This window comes from Osmia lignaria, chromosome 13 (assembly GCF_051020975.1).
Source record: "Osmia lignaria lignaria isolate PbOS001 chromosome 13, iyOsmLign1, whole genome shotgun sequence".
Classification (NCBI taxonomy): domain Eukaryota; kingdom Metazoa; phylum Arthropoda; class Insecta; order Hymenoptera; family Megachilidae; genus Osmia; species Osmia lignaria.
In genome coordinates this window covers 8,897,253-8,923,470 of record NC_135044.1, presented here as the reverse complement: position 1 = coordinate 8,923,470, position 26,218 = coordinate 8,897,253, and the positions used below count along the sequence as shown (strand labels likewise).

General features: G+C 39.8%; 3 protein-coding genes across 8 annotated transcripts; 2 read left to right on the top strand and 1 right to left on the bottom strand.

Annotated features, from left to right (window-relative positions):
• Positions 1-47: 47 nt before the first annotated feature.
• Positions 48-4,719, top strand: Pitslre (cyclin dependent kinase 11B pitslre). Of its 3 annotated transcripts, XM_034337515.2 has the most exons (9): positions 48-500; positions 737-1,108; positions 1,182-1,462; positions 1,586-1,865; positions 2,048-2,364; positions 2,440-2,766; positions 2,833-3,097; positions 3,788-4,018; positions 4,101-4,719. In XM_034337515.2, exons 1-9 carry the CDS (start codon positions 409-411, stop codon positions 4,393-4,395), a joined length of 2,460 nt encoding a protein of 819 aa, XP_034193406.1. In that variant the 5' UTR covers positions 48-408; the 3' UTR covers positions 4,396-4,719. The 3 variants fall into 3 exon arrangements, with proteins under 3 accessions (XP_034193406.1, XP_034193407.1, XP_034193405.1); XM_034337516.2 differs by having other exon boundaries at positions 49-500; positions 745-1,108; positions 1,182-1,865; XM_034337514.2 differs by having other exon boundaries at positions 49-500; positions 1,182-1,865.
• Positions 4,604-6,055, bottom strand: Pdf (Pigment-dispersing factor). Of its 3 annotated transcripts, none has more exons than XM_034337546.2 (4): positions 5,865-6,055; positions 5,082-5,313; positions 4,836-4,970; positions 4,604-4,744 (listed from the first exon to the last, which is right to left on the bottom strand). In XM_034337546.2, the coding sequence occupies exons 3-4, from the start codon at positions 4,959-4,961 to the stop codon at positions 4,619-4,621; spliced, it is 252 nt and encodes an 83-aa protein (XP_034193437.2). In that variant the 5' UTR covers positions 4,962-4,970; positions 5,082-5,313; positions 5,865-6,055; the 3' UTR covers positions 4,604-4,618. The 3 variants fall into 3 exon arrangements, with proteins under 3 accessions (XP_034193437.2, XP_034193439.2, XP_034193438.2); XM_034337548.2 differs by lacking the exon at positions 5,865-6,055 and adding an exon at positions 5,386-5,783; XM_034337547.2 differs by lacking the exon at positions 5,865-6,055 and having other exon boundaries at positions 5,082-5,783.
• A 5,183-nt stretch (positions 6,056-11,238) lies between these two features.
• On the top strand, positions 11,239-25,390 carry LOC117610284 (putative chitinase 10). Of its 2 annotated transcripts, none has more exons than XM_034337504.2 (29): positions 11,239-11,437; positions 13,936-14,257; positions 14,611-14,867; positions 14,945-14,998; positions 15,146-15,765; positions 15,847-16,032; positions 16,118-16,262; positions 16,333-16,692; positions 17,403-17,893; positions 17,963-18,191; positions 18,264-18,452; positions 18,527-18,872; positions 18,946-19,172; positions 19,244-19,593; positions 19,691-20,020; positions 20,093-20,261; positions 20,334-20,545; positions 20,615-20,951; positions 21,028-21,432; positions 21,509-21,817; positions 22,084-22,295; positions 22,370-22,648; positions 22,712-22,897; positions 22,967-23,255; positions 23,334-23,686; positions 23,740-24,180; positions 24,250-24,726; positions 24,816-24,941; positions 25,050-25,390. In XM_034337504.2, exons 2-29 carry the CDS (start codon positions 13,938-13,940, stop codon positions 25,206-25,208), a joined length of 8,058 nt encoding a protein of 2,685 aa, XP_034193395.1. In that variant the 5' UTR covers positions 11,239-11,437; positions 13,936-13,937; the 3' UTR covers positions 25,209-25,390. The 2 variants fall into 2 exon arrangements, with proteins under 2 accessions (XP_034193395.1, XP_034193394.1); XM_034337503.2 differs by having other exon boundaries at positions 11,240-11,437; positions 23,755-24,180.
• Positions 25,391-26,218: the final 828 nt, after the last annotated feature.

Genomic DNA, 26,218 nt, shown 5'->3' with positions numbered 1-26,218 from the left:
TGTAAACTGATCAAAGAAATACATATGTATTATATACATATATACATATATACGCGTGGTAAGCAATGGTGGTAAGTTCCATCGGAATTAACCAACGGTTCGTAGTAATCGTCCGTGAAAACAGACAGTAGACATTGAACGTGGAATAAATTGTTTATTTATTTATAAATCAAGCATCGATAAAATGTATGGAAACGAATCAAACGAACACTCGTAAGATTCCTAGCGTCATTTTCTTACAACAGTTACAGTGTTGCCAAGTGTTGCTAATCGAAAGCATCACGCGTAAAGTCTAATTTATTTCTCCAAACATAGCGAATGGGAATGTTTGTGTTTCATTTTTCATTTATTCGGAATTATGTACAGAGAAGCATCGAATAAAAGTGAATAAATTTATGTATATATAGTATGTCAGAAACTAGACTTGACATGGATATTGATAACCAAAGCGAAGACGGAGAAATAAAAAAAAGCCCCTCAAAGGATATGGAAGATTTTAGGTATCGAATAACGTGATACTTCATTTTAATTAATCTTATCTTCACTCTAAATTGGTTATGATAAGTTTTTCACCATATAATTTTATACCTTCTTATGGTTTTCAGCCAATAATAATGTTTCTAGCTCTAAAATTTATTTTTCTTTAAATTGATCCAATAGAAAAAGATTTATTTACTTTAATAAGTCATTTTTGTGTATCTGTGCGTTAGTCATTTTGAGAAAAGTATACTTAAAGCTTTTCAGAGGAGGACGGTGGAGATACCGCTGATTCTTTGGATATAAAACCACCGCAGGCTGTTGTTCGCCATTATAAATCAAATTCTTCGAGAAGACGAGATAAGCATGGTGATAGGAGAGATCGTAGGGAAGAAAAAGAACGAAAGTCACGGCATCACGAACGCGGGGAAGACAGGCATAGAGATAAACACAGACATCGTAGACACGGCATGGACATTTTAGAGAGATCAGATCGTTCCGACGGTTCTAAAAGGGATAGGGAAAGATTAGAAAGGTTGGAAAGAATGGAAGGCCATAGAGAAAGAGAATCTAGGCATGATAGAAAAGAGAGAAGTACAGGTGATCGTGTTTTGGAGGATTTGAGAGAGCGGTATAAAAATTTACCAATTATAAAGAATTGATACATTCTTGGTTTATTACTTATTAAAATATTTGATTTACAGATTACTGGACAAAAGACGAGAAAGGCGAGAAGATTCACGAGACATGCGAGATTACAAAGTAGAAACTCGTCGGGAAATTCGTATAGAAGATACTCGCGAGTTACGCGAATCGCGCGAGCGTAGAGAAATACGATTAGAAGACATGCGAGAACGTCGCGAAGTACGTACCATCGCGGATGACGTTAGAGAGCGCCGTGAGATACGCATAGAGGATCACAGACACATGAGAGTAATGGAGGAGCAATATTCGGAAACAGAGCTGATGGAGCGACCTGAAAGAAGTGAGAAACGACACAAGAGATCTCATAAGCACGATCGACTTCGTGATAGAGACAGAGAAAAAGCGGAACGTGAAAAAGAGCACAGAGAGAAACAGTTACGTGAAGCGATGGAAATTGTTACAGAGGACGCTGATGATATGGAAATCAATGAGATACCGATGCAGCCAAAGGATCCAAAGGAAATGACCGAGCAAGAGCTTCGAAAGGAAAGATTGTTAGAAGCTGACAGAGAAATGGCCAGGAGGAAAGAAGTCTCCAGATTAGAATTGCAAGCGCGACGAATGAAAAGAGGAGAAAAACGACCATTAAGCCCTGATAACAATCAAGATCCGTCTGTCGTAGAACTTTCAGATGAAAGTCCAAGCCCGGTTCACTCGGACGAAGTTCGTTCTAAATCTATCGAGTAAGCTTTCATAAATTTTCTAATAGAATACAGTAAAACTTCGATAAGTCGTCACTCAAGGGACCAAGAAATTTTGACGACCATGTAAATTTTAAAATGACGACTTATCCGGGTGATGACTTATAGAGGTTTTACTGTATTTTGAAAACTTTGATACCACATTATTGACTATTGTTTTGTAGGTCCAGGCATTCATCCGACGGTCAAAGGAGTATCCGTGAAAGATCTTCAGACAGACATTCTTCTGATTCATCAGAGTCTAGCAGTGAGGACGACGATGAGTCGAACGATTCGAATAAAGGTTCTAACGCTGACTCCAATGATGGTTCCGATTATAATAATCCAAGCCCGTTATCCGTGGATCGGTTAGCCAAATCGGATCACTCAGACGGAGAATCACCTGGTCACGTTGATTCGAACGGCGCGACAAAGATTGTCGAGGAAGAGGAGAAGAAAGAAGAGGAGCCTGAATTGCCACCGTATTTACCAGCGATTCAAGGTAAACAAGCCAGACTTTTTATATGTATACACTTACGATTAATCTTCATATTGTACAATGAAATATGTTTTACAGGTTGTAGAAGTGTGGAAGAATTTCAGTGTTTGAACCGTATCGCGGAGGGTACTTACGGTGTAGTTTACAGAGCACGAGACAAACGTACGGATGAAATTGTTGCTCTTAAGCGATTAAAAATGGAGAAGGAAAAAGAAGGATTCCCGATTACCAGTCTTAGGGAGATAAACACTTTGCTACAGGCACAGCATCCAAATATCGTTACTGTCAGAGAAATAGTGGTTGGTAGTAACATGGATAAAATATTTATTGTAATGGATTATGTGGAGCATGATTTGAAATCATTGATGGAAACAATGAAACAAAAGAAACAAGTTTTTATACCAGGTAAATTTTGTATACCCTATAGAGAAAATATAGTACAGAATGAGAATACGAGTATCTTTTTTATAGGAGAGGTTAAGTGTCTTATGCAACAATTACTGCGAGCAGTTGCACATTTGCACGATAATTGGATACTGCATCGAGATTTGAAAACGTCGAATTTGTTGTTAAGTCATCGCGGTGTTTTGAAGGTTGGTGATTTTGGTTTAGCTAGGGAATACGGTTCTCCTCTAAGACAGTATACTCCGATTGTTGTAACACTTTGGTACAGAGCTCCTGAATTACTGCTTAGCGAGAAAGAATATAGTACTCCGGTCGACATGTGGTCAGTTGGGTAAGAAAAACGATGTACTTTATTTTTCATATCTGGTTAAACTTCCGAAAACCTTCATGCTCCGAATTGGCTCAAATTTTGGAAATAGATTCGTTTTTGATAAAAATGATGATTGCGAGAAGGATTTCTGGCGACTCGAAAAAAAATGTTACCACATGAATGTCACTCTCTATTTTACTGGCATAGCATCTACTGTTGTCTACGCTTTCTACAAAGCCATCGTAAGAGTTAAAAACCAATAGACATAACGGATGGACTTAAAAATCAAACTTAACTGATATCAATGATTTTAGCATGCGTAATTCATTGAAGTTAAAGGTTGGATTAGGTTTGTATAAAAATTTTATTGATATGCAGAATATACATAATTAATATCATCAAGTAATTGATGATACATTGTAATACTAGTATTACAATTGAAAATAGCAGATTTTACAACATCAGAACCGCCTTCAAATCTGCCTCAAATATTCCTGCTATTATAATTGCGTCGGTAAAGTAGGGAACGATACCCAAATGATAAAAAATTTTTTCTCGAGTCACCAAAAATCCTTCTTGGAATTATCATTTTTATTAAAAAAAAAACCTATTTCCAAAATTCCAGCCAATTTGGAGCATGGAGGTTTTCGGAAGTACAGCCTCATTGTTTTCTACATTAGTATTGTCACTAACAAAATAATGTCTTTTTAGGTGTATCTTTGCAGAGTTACTAAGAATGGAGGCACTGTTCCCAGGTAAATCTGAAATTGATCAATTAAACAGGATATTCAAGGAATTGGGTACACCGAATGATCGTATATGGCCAGGATACAGTAAACTACCAATGGTGCAAAAGATTCCATTTGCTCATTATCCTGTAAACAATTTGAGGCAACGTTTTAGTTTGTCTCTCTCAGATTTGGGTATCGAATTATTAAACAAGTATGTTTTCCTCTTTGATTAACTCTATTTTTAAAGATTAATGTCGTTCGTTCTTTGTCATGATTTGAACAAATGTTTTCAGGTTTCTCACTTACGACCCTCAACAACGAATATCAGCAGAAGATGCTGTGAAACATGGTTATTTTACAGAAGCACCTTTACCGATAGATCCACAAATGTTTCCTACGTGGCCGGCCAAGTCAGAGCTTGGTTTGAGAACGGCAAATGCTTCGCCGAAACCGCCAAGCGGTGGAAAAGAGTACAAACAATTAGGAGACGGTGATGATGCTGATTTAAGTAATTCCGGTTTTCACATGGGTCTTATGGAAGGTGGAAGACAACCGCCTGTCGGTGGTGGTTTTCATTTAAAGTTTTAGATACAACGACGAATTCTGTGCGAATTGAAATAACAGTGATTGCTTTCTAGTTGGTTGAAGAAAAAATCAACAACAGCATACTCTTTTACATTTATTTATTACCGATAACCTTTTATTAAGCTCCAAAGATTTTTGGAGTTTACATGATAAATAAAACGCAATTTAATTACCACTGAATTTTATGAAATATATTACTGTTCATAAAATAGTTATTCAGCAGCTTTTATTTTCCAGCGATGTTCATGTTTTTCGGTAGACCCAGCAGCGAGTTTATTAGCTCAGAATTGCGTTTAGGATGACAGAGCCATTGTGGCAGAAGTAGCAGTCTAGCAAGTTGCAATTCGTTATTCTGTAAAGACAACATTCTACTTACTATTGTTATTATGAATGTAATACAATTGCTTCTTAATATTTATTAATTTGTTATATCATCTTTTTACCAGTCCTCTGCCGTACGGGAAGTTCGGACCTACAAGATTTCTGTTAGACTCTTCAGCTACTCCTAAAGCTTGGTGTGCTACTCCCAGCATCATAATTACGATGATCACGTACTTTGTCGATGCCATGGCTCGTATCTAAACATAGGATTAATAGAAGAATATAGAATATTTCCTACCAATTCCTTTTCCAATAGTTCAGTATCAATTTATTATATTTTAAGAATGTAAAATTTTATTTAGAGTTACCTGTTTTTTTCCAACGGAACAACTGTTAGCAGTGCAAGTAATGCTTCTACCAGACGCGTTAGGTGGAAGTGTTCTGAAATGCTGAGAACAGCATACTTTTATACTGCTAATATCACGGGGGTTAAAATCTGTCCACGACAGATGGATCCTGCTAACGACAGTTATTTCCTCGAGGAAATATCGAAGAAATTTTCCTTCTGTCTCGTGTAATTATTACATAAACGTTGAGAGTCTGTGGATGACAGAATTTTATTGACAAAGTTTCTTCTCTTTTTTTTTCTTCATTCATTATAAATAATCTTACGACGGCATATCATTTCATTATAATGTTTCTGCGCAGGAATCATAAAAGTCTCAGAAGTTTGAAGGTCGTTACTTCCTAAGAAAAAAGACATTGGCCCCGGATCACTTTATCCTTTACCTTTTGCCTCTTACAATGGTTCATCATTCTCACAAAGGTCCCTTAACATTTCATTACTTTTTTTTTAAATTATCCAAAGTTATCCTTTATGAATTTATGAATTTTTCTTTAAGAGGCATAGAAGGGCGATATAATCAATAGATATTTCTAGGTCTTTTACGGTATAGGCAGTGATTATGTAAAACGCAGAGTATGATTTAAAAATGTGTAGCAGCGCTTCAGCAACCCTTAACGCATGTAGAAGACAAATATAAAGATCAAAGTCGATGGCTTAAAAAAGATTGGCAAACGTAACTAATGCTGGCTAACAGGAATAAATTTGAAATAATTAAGGGAATTGTATTTATTCATGAGACACCTACGCAAAAATTGGGCAAGATGAAACAGTGAAGATAGGTCCTGATATCCAGGTGGCCAACGACAGAATAGAAGAAAGAGCGGAAGAGAGAAAAAGAAAAGAAAAAAAAGAAGCGAAAGGGAGAGAAAGAGGAATGGAAGGAAGGAAGGAGCTTAGAGTCCATGCACGATAATCGAAATCTTGGTGTCCCGGGATGGGTATAGGTCACTATATGCTATGGGTATAGCAACCAGAAAGCGGTTTCAGACTGGTGTAGTGGCCTTGATTCGTTTTTAAGACCCTTCGAAGGCGCGATTCTAGTCGATCGTGTTACATTTCAACTTTACCGACACCCGACTGCTTTTCTTCTTAATTATTATTCATCTTCGCGTGAATTTATACATACATAAGTACATGACCATTAGCAACGATAACATCTTGTTGTTTGATCCATTTTATTTTTATATGAAGCATGATTTAAATGATTTAATATTTAGAGGCATAGGGGTTCATATTTAGATAAACTCTATACAGGGTGTCTCATAACTCCTGTAATAGCCGAAAATGGGGGGTTGCTGAGGTGATTCCGAACAACTTTTTCCTTTACCAAAATGTTGGTTGAAACATCGTTTTTGAATTATTAACGAAAAACACTGGCCAATGAGAGCGCGCGCTCAACCATGAGAGCGTTGGCTTTCAACTGCGCTCGGTCCCGGTCGTGAACAAACGCATTGGCACAGCGTGGGTATTGAGGGAAGCGTGCGATTAATTCCATATTGTTCTTAACATGTTGAACGCCACAGTGAAATTGGGCATTTATTGTGGGATAGTAATAATTAATTTTCCAATTTCATGTTTCAAGCTTTCTATTTGCTATTTCACATTATTTGTACCATAGCAATATTACTTAAAATAATATTTTTCTATTGTTTTTTTTTAATTATTCAAGCTTGTGTAAATTGCGAAGCCGGTCACCGGTAAGCTCCATGACGTTCAACGTGTTAATTTAAGACGATGTAACATTTATTGTACAGTGAGTTGCATTGAACTTGTCGCAGTGAAGTTGGCCATGCATTCACTTACCGACGCGGCGTGAATGTGTTTGTAAACTTGTAGCCAACTTCACTGCGACAAGTTCAATGCAACTCATACTGATTGTGAGTCCCATCGAAATTGTCGCAGTGAAGTTGGCTACACATTCACTAACCCATTCACACCGCGTGTCGGCACCTCGCCCATCGGCTCACCGTCGTGGCGTGAATGTGTTAGTGCGACAACTTCGATGGAACTCTACATACGCTTCTCTTGATACCCACGCTGTGCCAATGCGTTTGTTCACGAACACAACCGAGCGCGGCTGAAAGCCAATGCTCTCGTGGTTCGGCCCGCGCTAAAGGCGCGCTCTGATTGGCCAGTGTTTTTCGTTAATAATTCAAAAACGAAGTTTCAACCAACATTGTGGTAAAGGAAAAAGTTGTTCGGAATCATCCCAGCAACCCCCCATTTCCGGGTGTTACGCGAGTTCTGGGACACCCTGTATATAGTATGAAATTTTATATTTGTACAATTTTACGCATTTCTCGTTGCATCGATCTGAAATTAAACGTAAAATCGTTTAATCATGTTTGGTATCATTTTCATAGTAAGATAACCTCAAAAATCAAACTGAAGTTTACCGATATCGCTGATCGATCGTAAACGACAAACGAGTCTCGTAGTCGAACATTGATCGAACAATTCCAAAAAATGGCGGGGATGAAGACGCGGTACAGTGAAAAACCATTCTGTCTTAAGAAATATATATTCTTAGTCTTGCTTTCTACACAAATGTCGTAATTGAAATCTTCGTTGAGAAGATTATAAGTTTAATAGTTCTTGCAAACTTTCCCAAGGCTCAATCACGAAAGTGGTGAATAAATCATGTGATCGTGAAACAGGCAAGTATCGTCGAAACGGGACGAACGAAAAGTATCGCTCGCCGAATTATCTATCACTTTCCTCTTAATGGCTTTTTCGTGTATACATTTATGACCAAAATATTAAGCGATCATCTAAGGATTTTTAGGCGAAGATGCACTAATGGACCGACTTGTCACGATCTGCTATGGTATCGGGTCAAGGATCGCAATGTACGGCAGAAACTGTTTATATTCCTCTGGAAGATATTCCTCGGTTTCTCTTCTCTCCGCGGATGAAAACGCAACGTTTCGTATTGAACGAGAGGAGAATCGTAAAAGGAACGGTATATCTCATCGTTCATCGAAAATATGATCTGTCATAACCGTCTCTAGTCTGTGATTTAATTATGCATTCCTTTAGTTATTGAAACGCTTTAACAGGTTCTACGTACGAAAAACTCATACAACCTGTATCTGTGAAAGGTTTTACTTCCCGATGCCAATGAACTTCCAAACGCTAACGTCCGTAATCCGTATTATCGACGATCATCACGAACAAATTGAATCTCCTATTAGGATCGATCGGAGGTAAAACAATTAATTTTTAAATTTCAAATTTGAATACCCGTCCAGTCAAACTCCTCGTCAAATTTGATCTTTATTCCTCTGACGTCTGAAGGTAGCAGCTCTTCTTTTCCTTCTAACAGTTTCAGTATAGATCGAACGATTCAATATGATTCGATCATTTTCATCAACCCTCTCAAGTTTAAATACTTTTCGCGCATACATAACAATTACTTTTCATTCAATCGAATAATAATTGAACGAGAGGCGTAAACTTAAAAATAATCAATTGATCAACGTGATCAATTTCTTAAAAGTTTCTTCTTTGTTTTTTTTAGAAAATAAGAGGGGGAAACAAGTCGATAAAACGAACATCGGCAAGTTCAAGGTGTTCCCTAAAGTGCCTTATTTTTAGGATTCCACAGGTTCTTGGATACCTGGCGCTATGGCGATCGACTCTCAAATTCTTCAATGGGACGAGTCTCCAACTTTCATCGTCCTTTTCACCTTTTTTCTTTCTTCGGCCATCATTTTGGTAAGGGATTTGAAGACCGTGCCGCGCTAGTTTGAAATTTTTATGGCTTGAAAATTTTTATTTTGATCATTAAGAATGTTCAATGTTCGTCTCTCCTCTGACATTGTATTTTTTTCTAGATGAAACGGAACAGTCGATGGTACTTGAAATTGAAGGTGCATTTGTGCAAATAATACTAAGGAAAAAAAAATATGCATCGTGATTGTCCTACGTTCGTTCAAGGTGATCGTGCCTAGTTTATTCGAAATATGTGACATGAAACGCAAAACAACCATCCTGAATTGCAGAAATTGATGTCGAATACTTCTCAACGTATTCAAATATTTCACGTTAATCTTTTGCTTGTTTTCGTCGTGCTGCTATCATAGGAGCATACTAAATCATTTATTTTATACACATTCTCAGCGAGTCCTTTCAATCGAGGACCTCGAATTGCTGGTATCATTAAAATCAAGCTAACAAATGGACGTGCAAAGAAGGACAAATTATGGATATTATTCTTATCATTCCTCTACGTTCAATAGTTCATGGCAAATACAACGCTTACAGGCGATAATGCACTTTTTCGTTGTAACGATAATATCGTTTGGATATCATTTTGATATCGCCATGTTGCAATGATTAGTCTAGGTACATATGTAGCTACAGTGGCGTGCAAAAGTATTCGGCCACCGTTTGAAACAGAATACCTCATTTCAAATTGGACCAAATCACTTGAGGTTTTTCGAGAAGCTATATAAATTAATTTACTAGGATATGTGCTTTTGTCGTTTTAAAAAATTACAATTTGTCGAAATAGTAAAAGGCAATTTTTCAACTTTTTTATGTGAGCCTATAATGAAAATTTAAAATATGTCTTTCGTAGATTCAAAGAAATTATGTGTATACTGAAAATTTTATCGAGATCGGTGAACGTATATAAAGTTATAAGTAATTAAAATTTCCGAAAATCGCGACTTTTCACCTAAGAACGGAACTAGTCATGTACACTGTATGTGTATATAAAATACGTAAACTTAAACACGCTATATTTTTAACCGACTTCGAAAAAGGAGGATTTTTTTTTAATGTATGTTCACCGATTATTCTAAGAATGTACTCGAAACGAAATCTATTGTATCTCGTAGAGCATGTCTCACAACTGGTCCTGCAAAAAAAATATTTTGCGGGATTATATATAAAAATAATTTTAAGTAAACAATATTCAACTGGGGTCAACATACCCATTGCGGATTTACTACATGTATGTATATCAGAAGTGCTGCAAACTTCTGATACTCTTGTTCTAATTATAAATATTATCAGCCATATCTATAACGTTCCGTATCTTTTCTTACGACTTATTAATTACCAAGTTCGCCATACAGTAATCAAATCGTTTTTGGCAGCATTGTTTATTCCGTTATTTTTAATTTTGTCCTGCCTCCGAAAAGGTTGAAGTGTATTTAATATACTGTTTAAATAGGATTCATTAATAGCTGTGGAGTATTGATATAAATGAAATAGAAGTTATTTTATACCTTTTAGCGTATTTTGTTAATGCAGCAAGAGGTTTCATTAATAATTGTTACGCAGTTGTATAAACGAAATATAAATTATTTTACACTTTTTAGCGCATATTGAAGTCGGTTGTATTTTTTATTAAAAATTATTTTATCTAAAGTACAGGTATTGATTGCTCGTTTATTTCAGGTACTGAAAAACGTGTAGAATCTTCAGAGGCATCGAGCAAGTATGCAATTATAGATAAATCATCATCTTCATTTCCATCGTTTCCTACTTTCCCATACGTGTAACTCTTCAGTCCAGAGTTACCAGATAAATAATCATCTAAGCAAATTTATATGAAAAAAAGGAATACTGTAAAGGGTTAAATAGGTTGTAAAACATGGTTACCTGGTGAGAAGGAAAAGGAAGATATTGGAGGGATTAGAAGGCGAAACACGACGAGGTGTATCCAAGTTGCAGGATCACGTTTGACTTGGTGTCGTTCTCACCAAGTGTCGCTGAAGGGCATTCAACAGTTTCCATTGAAAATTCTAAATTGCAGAAATTCTTGAAAACTTTGAGAAACTTAATAATTTGGCGATGTGTAACTTTCAAGAATCTCTAATTTTTCATTTCTAATTTGTACTGTTCGATGGCCATGTTCTCCTTAAACGAATACCTTGATTTTCACAAATATATTTCATGTGTTATATTGTATAGGTAATATTTTGTCAAGATTACTAGCCCATCACCAGGTATCTCGCGTTTCAGAATTGGTTTACGTACACGGTCGCGTTCTCGTGGTCAAGGACGTTGGTGACAGGGTCTGTAGGGTGCGGGTCGAGGGGTCCCTGGCGATGGAGTAGGTATATATGGGCGACCTCACGCGTTCAGAATACCAGATTCATGCAAGTTAGCCCTCCCCACGAAGCGGGTGGTGCGCTTTTAAAAATTCATCGCGAACCACTTGCCGGAGGAGTGTACGGTGGGGCCGGTCGCGGCTTCTCAATCATCATCGGTCAGTGCAGTAGAATCAGGTGCCATTGACGCTTCGGATTTGAACAGCTTTCAACGGTACACGGTGAAGAAGCTCTGCTTCTTCTTTAAGCCAAGGTTCGTTTAACAATATTATTCATAATTTTCCTTTGCTTTTATTTTTCTTAAAGGTTCACTGATCTATCATTAACGAGAGTCATTATGCATGTGTCATGATTAATTAGAGAATTTAAAAATCATTTCTTTCCAACTTTTAAGATAATGGAGTGATCATAAACACTCATCGTTGAACACGTTAAAAGAATTATTGTCAATAGAACGTTTTTCTCAAAGATAAGATAGAAAATAGAAAGAAGATACATTAAGCAATCGTTAAGCAGTTCGATTCTCGTTAAGTTCAGCGTTTTAGAGGATAATTCAGTCAACAAGTTAATGCGACTGCTATTCTGATATCGTAAGGGTACATTTTTTATATTATTAAATTCATTAACTTTGACTAACATAATGAAATAACACACATCAAAATTAATCTATATTATCTTGTATCTTACAAACGTCTTAGCCGAATAGTGCGACAGGGGGATTACTTCCACTTCCTCTTACATAAACCAAAAAAAAAAAAGAAAGAAAGAAAAAGGTATGAATCTTCTATCGTGTCAGTGAATGTTTTCAAGAATCTTCAAAATTTTTGAATTGAAATAAGAATTGAAACACTTGGAGATTCTACGTTGATCCCAGTAATCGAATTGCAATGCAGAAACTCGAATGCCCATCGCTGCTTGTCCTCTTGTCTCGCGGTCACTTCCACCTACGAGTGTCGCATTTTGAATGGTTAAACATCATCGAAGGAGCAACCGCGTGTCTTTGTCCTCGAGTGAATCAGCGCATGATTCGTCCGCATAAATTTCAATTTTCCGGCACGCATGTATCTGCTGTGATGACCGCCAAACACACGGGCTGCTTCAAATAAAAGTATTATACACACGAATGACAAGGTCACAGGGTCTTACAAGGAGAACTACCCAAGTGTTACACACACTTATTAATGAAACTTTGCCAGCTTGTAGAGTTCGTCGAGCTGAACACGCCAATACCCCGTTTTGTGGGCAGACGGCTAATTGTTTAAAAGATATTAACAATTACAGTTAGTCACTCCTTACATTCTGAAGTTCAAATCCTTGGTTCCCAACATTTTTTTTTAATGATAATTTGTCTCTTTTTGAATATTAAAAAAAAAAAAAAATTCGTAACCCAGGATTTGAACCGAGGACCTTTGGATTACGACTCATGTGTTTAACCACGGAGCAGATCCGTGATTTGCAATTTAAAGGTCCTCGGTTCAAATCCTTGCTTCACAAAAAAATTTTTTTTTCTTATGATAATTTTTATGTAATAGTTATTCAAAAAGAGACAAATTATCATTAAAAAAAAAAAAAAAAAAAAATGTTGGGAATCAAGGATTTGAACCGTGGATCTCTAGATTGCGAGTTGTATGTGTGAGTCTGTCATACTTCTCAATGTATGTAGTAACTAACTTTAATTATTAATATCTTTTAAACAATTAGTCGTCTGCCCACAAAACGGGGTATAGCCGTGTTCAGCTCGACGAGCTCTACAAGCTGGCAAAGTTTCATTAATAAGTGAGTGTAACACTTGGGTAGTTCCCCTTGTTAGGCTAATTCCATGGAAAGTCTTTTGCTTGTGCTAAGGAAAAAAGGAAACGTGTCTGAAAAGCCTTCTCCTGCATTCCTTTGGAAATGTTCAAAGATCTAGTCAACAACTTACAGTTTCATTGTTGAAGCAACAAAGGGTGAATGCCCTTCGAGGATGTTTTGCACGATACTTGTTTACAGTTATCATGACTCGTATTTCTACCAACTAATTATTATGATTAAATTCTCGTTGAGGTGCAATCATCGCAGACTTGTAGCTGTTGTAATGCGAAGCCCACCTCGTTCTATATTCTTCTTTTTCGGTGTCGGCGCATGGAACGCGTGTTCTGACTGCAGGACAGGTTTTAGTGCTCGTCGCACCGATGCACTATAGTTCATAAGTTTCTTTTTTATTTCACGAAAGAATTGTAAGCATCGCCGCTGTTTAAAACAAATCAAGAGTAATAACAAAGGGTATAGCAGGATAAGATGGTCAAAAGTGCCCTTGAACCGATTTTATTTAGCAATGCACCATTTTATAGCTTATAATAAAAAACCATTATACACCAAGTTTCAGCCCTGTATTTCAACCGGGAGGGTAGTTACAGGGTGAGAAAGAAAAAGTGATTTTTGCCATATTTTCCCTATTTAATGGCATTCAAAAAATCTGAAAAAATTCTAGAATATTCTAGCCATGTTTCTTTATGATTGTGAATTTTTTCAGATTTTTTCAATGCCATTAAATAGGGCAAATATCGCAAAAATCGCTTTTTCTTTCTCTCCTTGTAACTACCCTCCCGGTTGAGATACAGGGTTGAAACTTGGTGTACAATGGTTTTTTATTATACGCTATAAAATGGCGCATTGTTGAATAAAATTGACTCAAGGGCCTGTACCCTTTATCGAAATGTTAGTTCTTACTATAAGATCGTTTATCTCTTTCTTGTTTTTTTTTTTTTGCAGAGATGTTTCCTTGGCTCGTTCTATTTCTCATTGGCCAGTCGGTCGCAGGACCATTTCATCGAGCTTACATTCAAGAATATTTATTACCACCCCAATGGAATCTGGATGAAAAAGAAGCGGACGTAGAGTTCATCAACGCGAACGGGTTTCAAAGAAACGCGGTTGAAAATCCGGTGGTAACCGAGAACACTCTGGACGATGATACGATCACTCACGCGGAATACGGTTCTGAAAGATTCCCACTGCGTGATGCGGTTGAAGCATTGCCGGCGAATCAAATGAATCTTCAAGCTGCGAGTCTGCTTTTACAAGATAGCAAAGAGTCAGTGTCCTCGAGAAATATTATCCAGCTATTCCATAAGCTTACAACCGTTTGTTGATATCGAATTTCATCTAGAAGAAAGCGATGGTCATGGTTAATCCTTTGCTTTACAATATTCAAGCAGAGACCAAAGGGAACAGTGAAACTATTTGACAAAACTATGGACTTTTATTATTTATTATGACGTTACGCTTATGGCATAACTGGATGTTTCCTATCAACTCTCTGTCATTGTAGGTAATCTGGGCCATTGATGATGCAAACGAAATTTTTAGCCCAAATTATGTACCAATTTACCTATGGACGGTTAATATTTCGATCAACGCGTGATAGATAATTAATTATTTATTTAGGCCCAGTGGTCGAGTGCCTTTAAGAGACGCGGTGGAACATCGAGAAGCACCATTCTTCAGCAACGTAGATCATGAATCTATATGGATCGAACCCTTGGCTCCACCGACCCTTACCCGAACGCATCAAATCGTAGATCCAAAAATGGTGTGTCATCTAGATTCCGGTGCAGTTCACAGAGTGGAACCATTCTCTCTGTTTCCTCAATCGATTCCAGATCACAAATGCAGTCATTTAGTGTACGCTGCAGCCACTTTAGGTAATTGTTTACGATACTTGATAGAACATTATAAAATAATTGTTCCAGCAGTGAAACGAATAATCTCAATCTTTCAGACCCAGAGGAATTGGTTATCGTTTCTAAGGATCCCGAATACGACGAGATTAAAGGTAATGGGACAAAGTGTTCACAAGTTGGAGGAGTTCAGACAGGTTGAGATTCAAATAAACACTTTTCTATGAACATCCTGCACATGACACATACAGATCAATCAGTCAATCGAAGTACCGTTAATTTATTCCTACCAATTCAAACAGGTGGATATAAAGCGGTAACGGGACACCGATCGAGGAACCCAGCTTTGCAAGTGCTTGTTTCGATCGCAACATCGAACAGAGGTAAACTGTTCTCCGAAGTGACCAAGAACCATTGTACCCTCCATTGCGAGAGACTGGCCAAGTCTATATTGACTTTCTTGCGAGCAAACGACTTTGACGGCGTTGAAATCGACTGGGAAAATTCAGCAGAACATTCCAACGATCTGAGGCTACTTCTGAAGACGATTAAAAAATCCTTCGACGTTCAGGACGAGTATACCTTAGCGGTAGCTCAGAGACCCGAGGATCCGGTAGATCAAGAGATCACCTCTATTGCCGATTTGGTCCTTCTGAGAGCATGGAGAGAGAGTCCAGGGTTCAGACGGGAAAAATTGGCCCTTCATCCAGCACCGTTGAGATACGTTGTTCGTGCAACCAACAGATGGATCGAAAGTGTTCCACGCGAACACAGGTCGAAGATCATTCTTGGTATACCGGTCTTTGGACAAGGGTACACCCTTAAATTTGGCAACTTCACCGATGCTGGTGCCCCCATCATCGGGCCAGGCATAGGGGGTGTATACAACAAGCGACAGAATGGACGGATGGCTTATTATGAAGTAACCCTTTACACGTTTCCTTCTTGAATCTATTAAAAAGAACGGATTCATTTATTTATTCAATGTTCGGGACGATTTTAGATTTGCGAGAAACTGGAGGATGGATTGTGGATATCCGGGAGAGACGAAGAAGGGCCGTACATAAAGCGTGGCGATCAGTGGGTCGGCTACGAGGATCCTCTGTCGGTGAAAATAAAAGTTGCTTACGTTAGATCAACGGGACTCGGCGGTGTGTCCCTGTGGTCTGTCGATTTGGATGATTTTCAGGTACAGTTGTTTATAATTAGTTGAGAGGATTATTTCTAATCCTCAAGAATTGAACAAAAATATTTTGCACATTTTGAACATTTAGGGAATCTGCGGGAATCCTTGGCCAATGCTCAACGCCGCGATAGAGTCAATAGGTTTCTACGACGAGAAACGAGTGAAAAATTGTACCACCGAGGGTCTCTTCACCGACCCAGACAACTGTTCTGGATTTTATTCTTGTTACAATGGTATTGTACCAATCAGAGTTACAAACTCGTATCAATAAACGTCTATCAATATATTTGCATATTTGAATAGGTGTACAATATCAGGGTCAATGTGGACAGGGAAACTTCTTCAACTCGGCAAATGGTCGTTGCGTAAAAGCGAATACAGAATTGTGCAAACCGAGGCAAGTAGACCGGATTCAAGATGGAGGTTCTTCGACCGAGATACGAGAGGTAGAAGAAGCGCAAAATTTAGAAATCACGCCAGAAAAAGGACCACGTGTAGCTTGTTACGTAACATCTTGGTCTCTCTATCGCAAAGGAGATGGAATGTTCGCTCCTGAACGGCTTGACACACGATTGTGCACCGATGTGATTTATGCTTTTGCTGGATTGAATCCAGACACCTTGCTTATTCAACCGTTTGATCCCTGGGCCGACATAGAAAACAGTACTTACCTTTAATCATGGTACAGTAAAATCTCTCTAGTTGTCCGTAAGCTGAAGAGCGAAAATGGACAATCTGGGCAGGATAGACGCGATTTGGTTTCCGGCGACAAGTCGTAAAAGAGAAGGATAGCACGATAGCAGCCGAGAAATTAACAACAGTTTAACTTTCTTATGTTTAGAATTTTCTGGATGCAAATTGTTTTAACATATTGGTACAATTTTTCTGATTAACCCTCGAAGTACGGTCCATCGGGGGGTCTCTCGTGACTCACACCGAGACGTGTCTCCGGAGACCCCGTTCCCGTACTGCGAGGGTTAAAATGAGACCAAACATGACATAATTTAGACTATACGAACGAAAAAAAACATTCGCATTGGGGATGTTTCCTTGCACATAAAATTAAGTAAATATGCTCCAAATTATATCGTGTTTGGTCCCATTTTAATCAGAAGAGTAAAAAAAATTAATATTAAAAAAGTTACAGTGCTTTATTATAAACTACCAAACTCTAACTCTCATCAAAGAAGCCGCGTCGCATATCGCGTGATTGAATCGAACGAACAGAACATAGGGTGAGAAATACATAGGCATAGGACAAAACCGACGGACACTGTCAGCAGGGCAACAAACGGACAACTAGAGAAATTTTACTGTATTCCTGTCTCTGGATCTGTGTTGATACATATATCTAACAGACCTGAATTTTTCAGACCTATACGAGCGTGTAACGATGCTGAAGGGATCCAGAGTGTTATTGGCAATCGGAGGATGGACGGATAGCACCGGTGATAAATATTCTCGCTTAATAAGTAACGGTGCATCTCGTCGCAAGTTTGTCGCGTCAACGATCAACTTTTTGAAGAAGCACAATTTCGACGGGCTTTCCTTTGAATGGAACTACCCGAGGTGTTGGCAAAGCGACTGCAGGAAAGGTCCCGATACCGACAAGCCCAACTTGACTAAGCTGATACGAGAACTGAAGAAGGAGTTCGATCAACAAGAACCGAGACTCACGTTGGCTGTCGCGTTGTCAGGGTACAAGGAAATAATCGACAGAGGTTACGAAGTATACGAGATCTCGAAAATTGTAGATTTCATGTCGGTTATGACGTATGATTATCACGGGGCTTGGGAGTCGAGGACAGGTCATTTGTCGCCGTTGTTCGGAAGCGCTGCTGACCCTAATCCATACTATAATGTCGTAAGTCTCAAACGTAGTTTCGTACAATGAAAACAGTTCGTTACGGGTTGCCTTTTTATTATTCTTCAGAATTCTACCGTCGAGTATCTTGTCAGCCTTGGCGCAGATAAATCAAAACTTCTGATAGGTGTACCCCTATATGGACAAGCTTATAGATTGTCCAGCGAAGATCTGAATGATATTGGTGATCCTGCAACTGGACCTGGAACTGCTGGAGAGTTCACAAGACAACCTGGGATGTTGGCGTACTATGAAATCTGCGATAGAATTAAGAATAAGGGTTGGAAGAATGGATTAGGTAAAAAGAATCAGTTAAAGTATTAGTCGGTTTTTTCTACAGTATAATGATTTCAAATGTTCTTTCTGTAAGGTCCAAACGCTTACCACAGAGACCAGTGGGTGGGCTACGATGACAGAGAGAGCGTTTTTGCAAAAGGACGATACATTTTGCAGAATGGTTTTGGAGGAGCTTCTTTGTGGACAGTGGATTTGGACGACTTCTTAAATCGTTGCTGTTCGGAATCGTTCCCTTTGTTGAAAAGCATTAATCGTGCTTTAGGTTCGTTCGTAAGCTCAAGCTGGCTTTCTCTTCAAGATTTGATCCCTTGAAGTAACAGTAGTCTTCTTCTATAGGACGTTTGAAAAGCAAAGCTTCTGAAGGTTGCCAGCGGCCACCCGAACCGGTCACACCTCAACCTCCAACTCTGACTCCTCACAGCGACGCCGTAGATGGAACCCCACGGCCCACCACACCAATTCCACAGTCGACCACGTGGCCAACGTGGACCGAGAAGCCGAGTACTTCCACTCAGAAAACGACCAGAACCACCTGGCCAACATGGACGTGGAGCCAAAAACCAAGCAGTGGTCCAGACACAACTAGTAAACGACCACAGTCGACGACGCTCAGTATGAGTACCACGTTCTCCTGGACTGAACCAACCAGCAGCAGCGTCTCTTCAATTTGGACGTCAACCAAGTAGAATATTTTCATAACTAACGCTTGCCAGCACTTGAGTGTATTATTTTCAGTTACAAGAATACAATTGTAGGGAACCACCCGTGGAAAGTACAGAAGAGTCATCGGATCCGGATTCGTTGAAACCAGGAACGCCCTGTTACATTGGCGAATACGTGCCAGATCCAGGAAGCTGTAGCAGTTACTTTAGATGCGTGCTTGGAGAGTTACAGCGGGAACAGTGCGCGCCAGGATTGCATTGGGATGCAAGACGAGGCATTTGCGACTGGCCAACTGCGGCGAAATGCGATACGAAGACTAGTAATGCTATATTGTTAGCTCATTGTTAGCTATATCGTAGCTGATGATAAATTCTGATGCATTGTATTTAGGCTCTACAACCCGTAGACCAACATGGACCACCCCGAAGTCAACAACATTCTCGGTCTGGTCTACTTCGAAAGCTACTACACAACGTCCACGTCCATCTACCCAGAGGCCAGGCATCACAGAAAGGCCGGTTCAAAAGCCAGGGAAGAGTTGCGAACATGGTCAATACTATGCATATCCGAATTCTTGTACAAGTTTCTTGGTTTGCGTGAACGGGAACCTAGTTTCACAGCAATGCGGTCCAGGATTAAATTGGAATAATGAGAAAAACATGTGCGACTGGGCCTTCAAAGCTCCCTGCGATAAACCAATGAAAAGTGCTTCACTGATCGCCGCCAATTCCAAATCTAGTGTAAATAAACAGCTTTGACTAATTTTGTTTTTTATTTTTAAAGAAAAAGCAACTCCCGGATAGCTGAACAGATTAACAGCGGCCGTTTTGTTTGTAGCCTTGCATTCCTGGAAGCTACTCGGGCGTTCCAGGAGATTGTCAGAGTTATCAAGCGTGTCTATGGGGTCGCCACGAGGTATTCAAGTGTGCTCCTGGTTTGCACTTCAATCAGCAAACTAGAATCTGCGATTGGCCTTCCCGTGCTAATTGCCAAGAGAAGAATCCTACCTCGACCGAGGATCGGGAGCCAATCACATCTACTACTAGTAGACCTACAAATAGGCCTACCGAAGAACATTGGGAACCAAGTACCACTCAACCTACCTCCACTACGTCATCAACTCTCATAGATCCTGACAAAGTTTCTCCATTAAGCGGATATTACAAAGTAAAGTTTCTACCACTGTTTCCTTCGAATTTTTAACTAGGTAGAATTTACAATTTTCATGAATACTTTCAGGTCGTTTGTTACTTTACAAATTGGGCCTGGTATCGAAGAGGGGTTGGCCGCTATCTTCCTGAAAATATAGACCACACTTTGTGCACTCATATCGTCTACGGTTTCGCCGTATTGGATTATTCAGAGCTCACCATCAAGGCCCACGATTCATGGGCCGACTACGATAATCGTACGTGGTTTATTAAAATTTTAATGTCAATTATGTAATTCATTGATCACCCAGAGAATTTATTTTGAACAGGTTTCTACGAACGAGTCGTCGCGTACAAGAAGCGAGGACTGAAGGTATCCCTTGCACTAGGAGGGTGGAATGATTCTGCTGGAGACAAGTACAGTCGTTTGGTAAACAGTCCAACGGCCAGAAGGAAGTTTGTTTCTCATGTCGTTCAATTCTTAGAGAAATATGATTTCGATGGACTTGATTTAGACTGGGAGTATCCGGTCTGCTGGCAAGTACGTACACGTTCATCTCCTTAGTCTTTTCTCGTTCCAACGAGCCAGTAGATGACATTGTTGCTTTAGGTTGATTGCAAGAAAGGTCCAGCCTCGGACAAACAGGGCTTCGCGGATCTTCTGAAGGAACTGAGCAGTGAAATGAAACCCAAAGGATTGTTACTCAGCTCTGCCGTCTCACCGAGCAAACAGGTCGTCGACAAAGGCTACGACGTTCCAGCTCTGGCTAAATATTTAGATTGGATCGCAGTGATGACTTACGACTTCCATGGACAGTGGGACAAAAAGACTGGTCACGTAGCACCGCTTTATTATCATCCGGACGATGACTATTATTACTTCAATGCAAACTATTCAATCAACTACTGGATCTCAAACGGTGCTCCCCGCAGAAACATCGTCATGGGTACTTACTTGTTAGTTTCTTAAAAATATTCTAAGCTATTCTTACTGATTCTTTAACTTGCTCGTTCCATCTATAGGAATGCCACTCTATGGTCAATCATTCACCATCAACGATCCTAGTGCTGGAGCAGGACTGAACGTTCCTGCCAGCGCTGGACAGGCTGGAGAGTTCACCAGAGCTGCCGGTTTCCTAGCCTACTATGAGATCTGCGACAGAATTCGAAACCGTGGCTGGAACGTCGTTCAAGATCCAGAACACAGAATGGGTCCGTATGCCTTTAAGGGCAACCAGTGGGTCAGCTTCGACGACGTCGAATCCATACGAAGAAAAGCTCAGTATGTCAAAGATATGGGTTTGGGCGGTGGAATGGTCTGGGCTTTAGACCTTGACGATTTCCGTGGACGATGCGGAGAGGGGCAGCATCCTTTGATGCGCACCATTCAAGGGGTGCTATCTGACACTCCGAGCAAAGTTGACGAACGTAAAATCTTTTCATATCCTAATCCCTCTGCCTATTTCTTTTTCTCGTTTTAACGAAGGTACCCTTTACCTTGCAGCCTGCCGGCCACCAATTGAGCAATCGGATTTAGATCAAGCAGCGGTTACACCAGCACCTACAGTAGCAGCTGCTCCCGTCACAACGGCTATACCTTCTTCGACATCCAAAGATCATCTGCAGAGCGATAGTGGATTTAAAATGATCTGTTATTTCACGAACTGGGCCTGGTATCGACAAGAGGGAGGAAAATTCTTACCCGAAGACATAGATACCGACTTGTGTACTCACGTTCTCTATGGTTTCGCCGTCCTCGATGGATCACAGCTGACAATCAAGTCACACGACCCATGGGCTGATATTGATAACAGTAATTAGATAAACTTACCTATACCGCGCAGTTCACCAGAGTTCATAACTGCGACGCGCAAGTTGTAAGATGGTGGGGGAACGCAGCGAGCTCTCCGCCAATCGCTTTCCACTTCGTTTGGGAGTATCGCCAATCAGGGCGAAGATGCGCACTGGAGATGCGCGAAGAACGAAAACTGGTCTTTTCGCAGTTATGGACTCTGATCAACTGCGGTATACCATATCTCTTTACTTACTCTTTTGTGTATCTATATCTCTTGTTTTCAGAATTCTATGAACGGGTAGCAGCTTTAAAATCGAAAGGAATAAAAGTATTGATGGCTATCGGAGGCTGGAACGATTCCGCAGGCGACAAATACAGTCGCTTAGTGAATTCACCATCTGCGAGACGTAGATTCATTGAAAATGTGATACAGTTTATAGAAAAATATGAGTTTCAGGGACTGGACTTGGATTGGGAGTACCCGGTATGCTGGCAGGTAAAGAATACTCATTGCGCTAATTGTTTTTGTAAATTTTTATCTTGAGTGATTTGCTGATCCACAAATTTTAGGTGGACTGCAACAGAGGTTTGACCTCGGACAAGGAAGCTTTCGCCAGCTTCGTGAAAGAATTGAGCGAAGAATTTCAACCAAGAGGCTTATTGTTATCCGCTGCGGTTTCCCCAAGCAAACGAGTTATCGACGCTGGTTACGACGTGCCCACCTTGGCTAAGTATTTTGATTGGATATCCGTCATGACCTACGATTATCACGGTCAATGGGATAAGAAAACTGGTCATGTTGCACCTCTCTATCGTATGCCTAACGATTGGGAGCCGACCTTTAACGCGGTACGTCTAATTACATTATACAGCTTTAAATAACAGGTTCTCATTATTTTAATCATCTCTTAGAACTTTTCCATCCACTACTGGATAGAGATGGGTGCTCCCCCCAACAAACTTGTTATGGGAGTACCTATGTACGGGCAGTCCTTCTCTTTGGCAGAGAGAAGTCAGAGAGGATTAAATGCGCCAACTTATGGAGGAGGTGAAGCTGGAGAAGCAACAAGAGCCAGAGGTTTCTTGTCTTACTACGAAGTAAGCCTATCTTAACTTTCTCAAGTATAATTTTTCTCTTAATATACGATGCTTCAATCTCTATTGCAGATATGCGAGAGAACCTTGAAAAACGGTTGGACCGTTGTGGAGGATAAACAAAGACGTATCGGTCCCTATGCGTACAAAGGTGACCAGTGGGTCAGCTTCGACGATGCGAAGCAAGTCAAGATTAAAGCAGAATTAATAAAGGATCTTGGTTTGGCTGGTGGTATGGTATGGGCGCTAGATTTAGACGATTTTAAGAACAGATGCGGCTGTGAACCTAGTCCGCTTCTAAGAACCATGAATAGGGTTCTAAGAGGATATCCAAAAGGGCCTTTGTGTCCAGTTACGAGCGGTAAATGTTTTATCAGTTAGAAAATGTTTGATGGGTTAGGTCTGAATTTCAATGCAGTTAAAAGGATTCTTAAAACAGAATTCACAACGATCGATGACGACGAGCTTTCCACGTCAACGACCACCCGTGAACCAAGCTGGGAACTTACAACTTCTCAAAGGCCAACATACTTGCCGCCAACATCTTCACCTGAAGATTCGAGCTCGGATATTGATGATACCATTGAAATAGATGTTGAATCTCCATGGGTGATAGCTTCGCCGGAAGACTGCGAAGGTCGTTTGTTCATTCCACACAAAAAGGACTGTTCCAAGTACTTTTTATGCAATTTCGGCAAGCTCACTGAACACTCTTGCCCGCGTGGTCTTTATTGGAACGAGGATCGTTGTGACTGGCCAGAGAATACCAGGTGCAGGGATACCCAACGACAGGTCAGAATTTATTTTTATTATTCCTATGAAGAGAAATTCAATGCTAGAGGTAGTCTTTTGATTTACAGTCTAACGAGTTGTTGCCTCTAACTGCCGCCAAAGAAAATCAGAAGAAAGTCATCTGTTACCTGATGGAATGGGCAAGGAAACGACCAGGAGCAGGAAAGTTTTTGCCAGAAGATATAGAACCTGATTTATGCACGCATGTCGTTTACGGACTCGCCACCTTGGATATAGAACAATTAATTATACAAAATCCACTGGATAGTAGACAAAAGAAATTTCTTAATCGCATAACAAGTATGAGAAGTAGAACTGGACTAAAAATTCTGCTTGGTTTGGGTGGCTGGGAGGAATCCAAGGACAGCAAATATAGCAAATTGGCGCACAATTCCTTAGAACGACAGAGATTCGCACGCTATGCTGCTCAGTACATTGAAAACCATGGATTCGACGGTCTTGATCTTATTTGGGAATATCCAGTCTGTTGGCAGGTAAATGAAACAACAGGTAAAGACGTTGTGAATCACCTATGTACATACATTCGTATCTTGATTTCATAGGTTAATTGCAATCGAGGACCAGCCAGCGACAGAGAAGCATTTGCAGACTTATTAAAGGACCTCAGTGCAACGTTTAAACCCAAGGGACTGCTTCTTTCGACAGCAGTTTCATCTAGCAAAAATGTCATTGATGTGGCTTACAGCGTTCCAGCCTTAGTGCAATATCTTGACTGGATAGGCGTGATGAGTTATGACTATCACGGTTATTGGGACAGCAAAACTGGCCATGCGGCTCCCATTTATCAAGCATTAAACAAACCAACCGATCATTTGAACGTGAACTTTTCGATGTCATATTGGATCGAGCAGGGCGTACCGTCCAATAAACTCGTAATGGGTGTGCCAACTTATGGTCAGAGCTTCACGTTATCCAGGGAACCGCTAACGACGGAAACACCGGCTTTGGACGTGGAAGTGTCTGGGCCTGGGTATCCAGGGGAGTTCACCAAGTCTGCGGGTATACTCGCATACTACGAGGTATCTGTTAAACGTATCTTGCTGCACCCAGATTCCTTGGCATTCATATTTTCATCACTAAATAATCAGACTTATTTATACTTTCATAGATATGTAACAACGTGAGGTATAGAGGCTGGTCAGCGGTCAAAGACCCACAAAGTCTAGTCGGTCCGTACGCGACGAAGGGTGATCAATGGGTCAGCTACGAGGACGTGTCCACTGTAACGAAAAAGGTACTCCATATTCATAAAGGATGCTACAATATCACGAGATAAATACTCGCAATTGTTAAATAAGCGAATGATAATTATTCAGAATTGTTCACACATTTATCTCTACAGGCTGACATCATTAGGGAATTAAATCTTGGTGGGGCGATGATCTGGTCCTTGGATCTGGATGACTTCAAGAATCAATGCTCCTGCGGCAGGTATCCGTTAATAACGGCGCTGAGTCAAGAAATAAAAGGAGAACGGGATCATAGGATGGACTGTACTTGAAACCAAAGTGTCTCAAAGGTTCACGGACGATAATTCTTTCATGTGCGTTTCACTATCATAAATGTTGATAAACCTCCAATCGCTTGAGAAAACGTATCGGATAGCGTAAACCACGGTACAATGCAAAATTGCAGCTTCGTCGCGTCACAAAAATCATTTAGAAAAAAAAACAAAAACAAAAACTAGAATAACCTTGAGGATTATTGTATTATATCGCAATGTTCAACTACGTAAATGAGAATATTTAAATACGATTTCATTCAGAAAGTTGTTATTGATGTGTCAACAGGTCCGGCCCTGGGCCTAGGCAGACCAGGCGGCCGCCTAGGGCCCCTCAAGGTCCAGGGCTCCCATAAGACAATTTTGCGTTTAAGAATGCAAGATTAATGTTTACTTGAATATTAATCGATGTAAATGCAAATCTAAATTAGTTATACAAGCTTTAATGTTAATTTTATAAATTTTATTTGAGGTACTTTGTTTTATGTCATATATGTGAAGGGGCCCTTTTTCGGAACTCGCCTTGGATCCCCGAAATCTCAGGGCCGGCCCTGTCTGTTAAAATGTGACTATGCAGATAAATATTGTACGATAGTTCGATTCGATAGTAGATTACATAAGTTAAATATGACGTTTCTTCATTTTTACGGAACAAGAAAGAATTCGGAAAGATAAACAATAAATTCCAGACGCAGAACGTTCGGTGAGATGAAGGAAAATATTTACAAGCGAACGATGATAACTATTGCAAAAACTCTTTTGAGTGACGTGTACTACGAAATTTCATCCTAGCATTATTATAAGTGGAAGAAGTGAAACTGTCAACGTGTCTCCTGAGAAGGCGATATCTCGCTTAATTATACACGCAATTGTCATGTAAGATATGTATGTATTTTGCGAGTATACGATTCTTAATACATGTCGTTAACTAGAAAATCAATTATGCGCTTCATTATCTACTTTGGTATACAATATATCATTTTTCCTTAAAATTAGTAATTGTGACTGTT

Bases quoted from the DNA above. Each gene is read 5' to 3' on its own strand.
- Pitslre (XM_034337514.2), top strand. From the start codon at position 409: ATGTCAGAAACTAGACTTGACATGGATATTGATAACCAAAGCGAAGAC. The intron at 1,109-1,181 runs GTATAAAAATTT...TTTGATTTACAG, and splicing joins TTGGAGGATTTGAGAGAGCG to ATTACTGGACAAAAGACGAG. The intron at 1,866-2,047 runs GTAAGCTTTCAT...ATTGTTTTGTAG, and splicing joins GTTCGTTCTAAATCTATCGA to GTCCAGGCATTCATCCGACG.
- Pdf (XM_034337546.2), bottom strand. From the start codon at position 4,961: ATGGCATCGACAAAGTACGTGATCATCGTAATTATGATGCTGGGAGTA. The intron at 4,745-4,835 runs GTAAAAAGATGA...TTGTCTTTACAG, and splicing joins TCCCGTACGGCAGAGGACTG to AATAACGAATTGCAACTTGC.
- LOC117610284 (XM_034337504.2), top strand. From the start codon at position 13,938: ATGTTTCCTTGGCTCGTTCTATTTCTCATTGGCCAGTCGGTCGCAGGA. The intron at 14,258-14,610 runs GTCAGTGTCCTC...TTATTTATTTAG, and splicing joins CTTTTACAAGATAGCAAAGA to GCCCAGTGGTCGAGTGCCTT. The intron at 22,649-22,711 runs GTACGTCTAATT...ATCATCTCTTAG, and splicing joins GGGAGCCGACCTTTAACGCG to AACTTTTCCATCCACTACTG.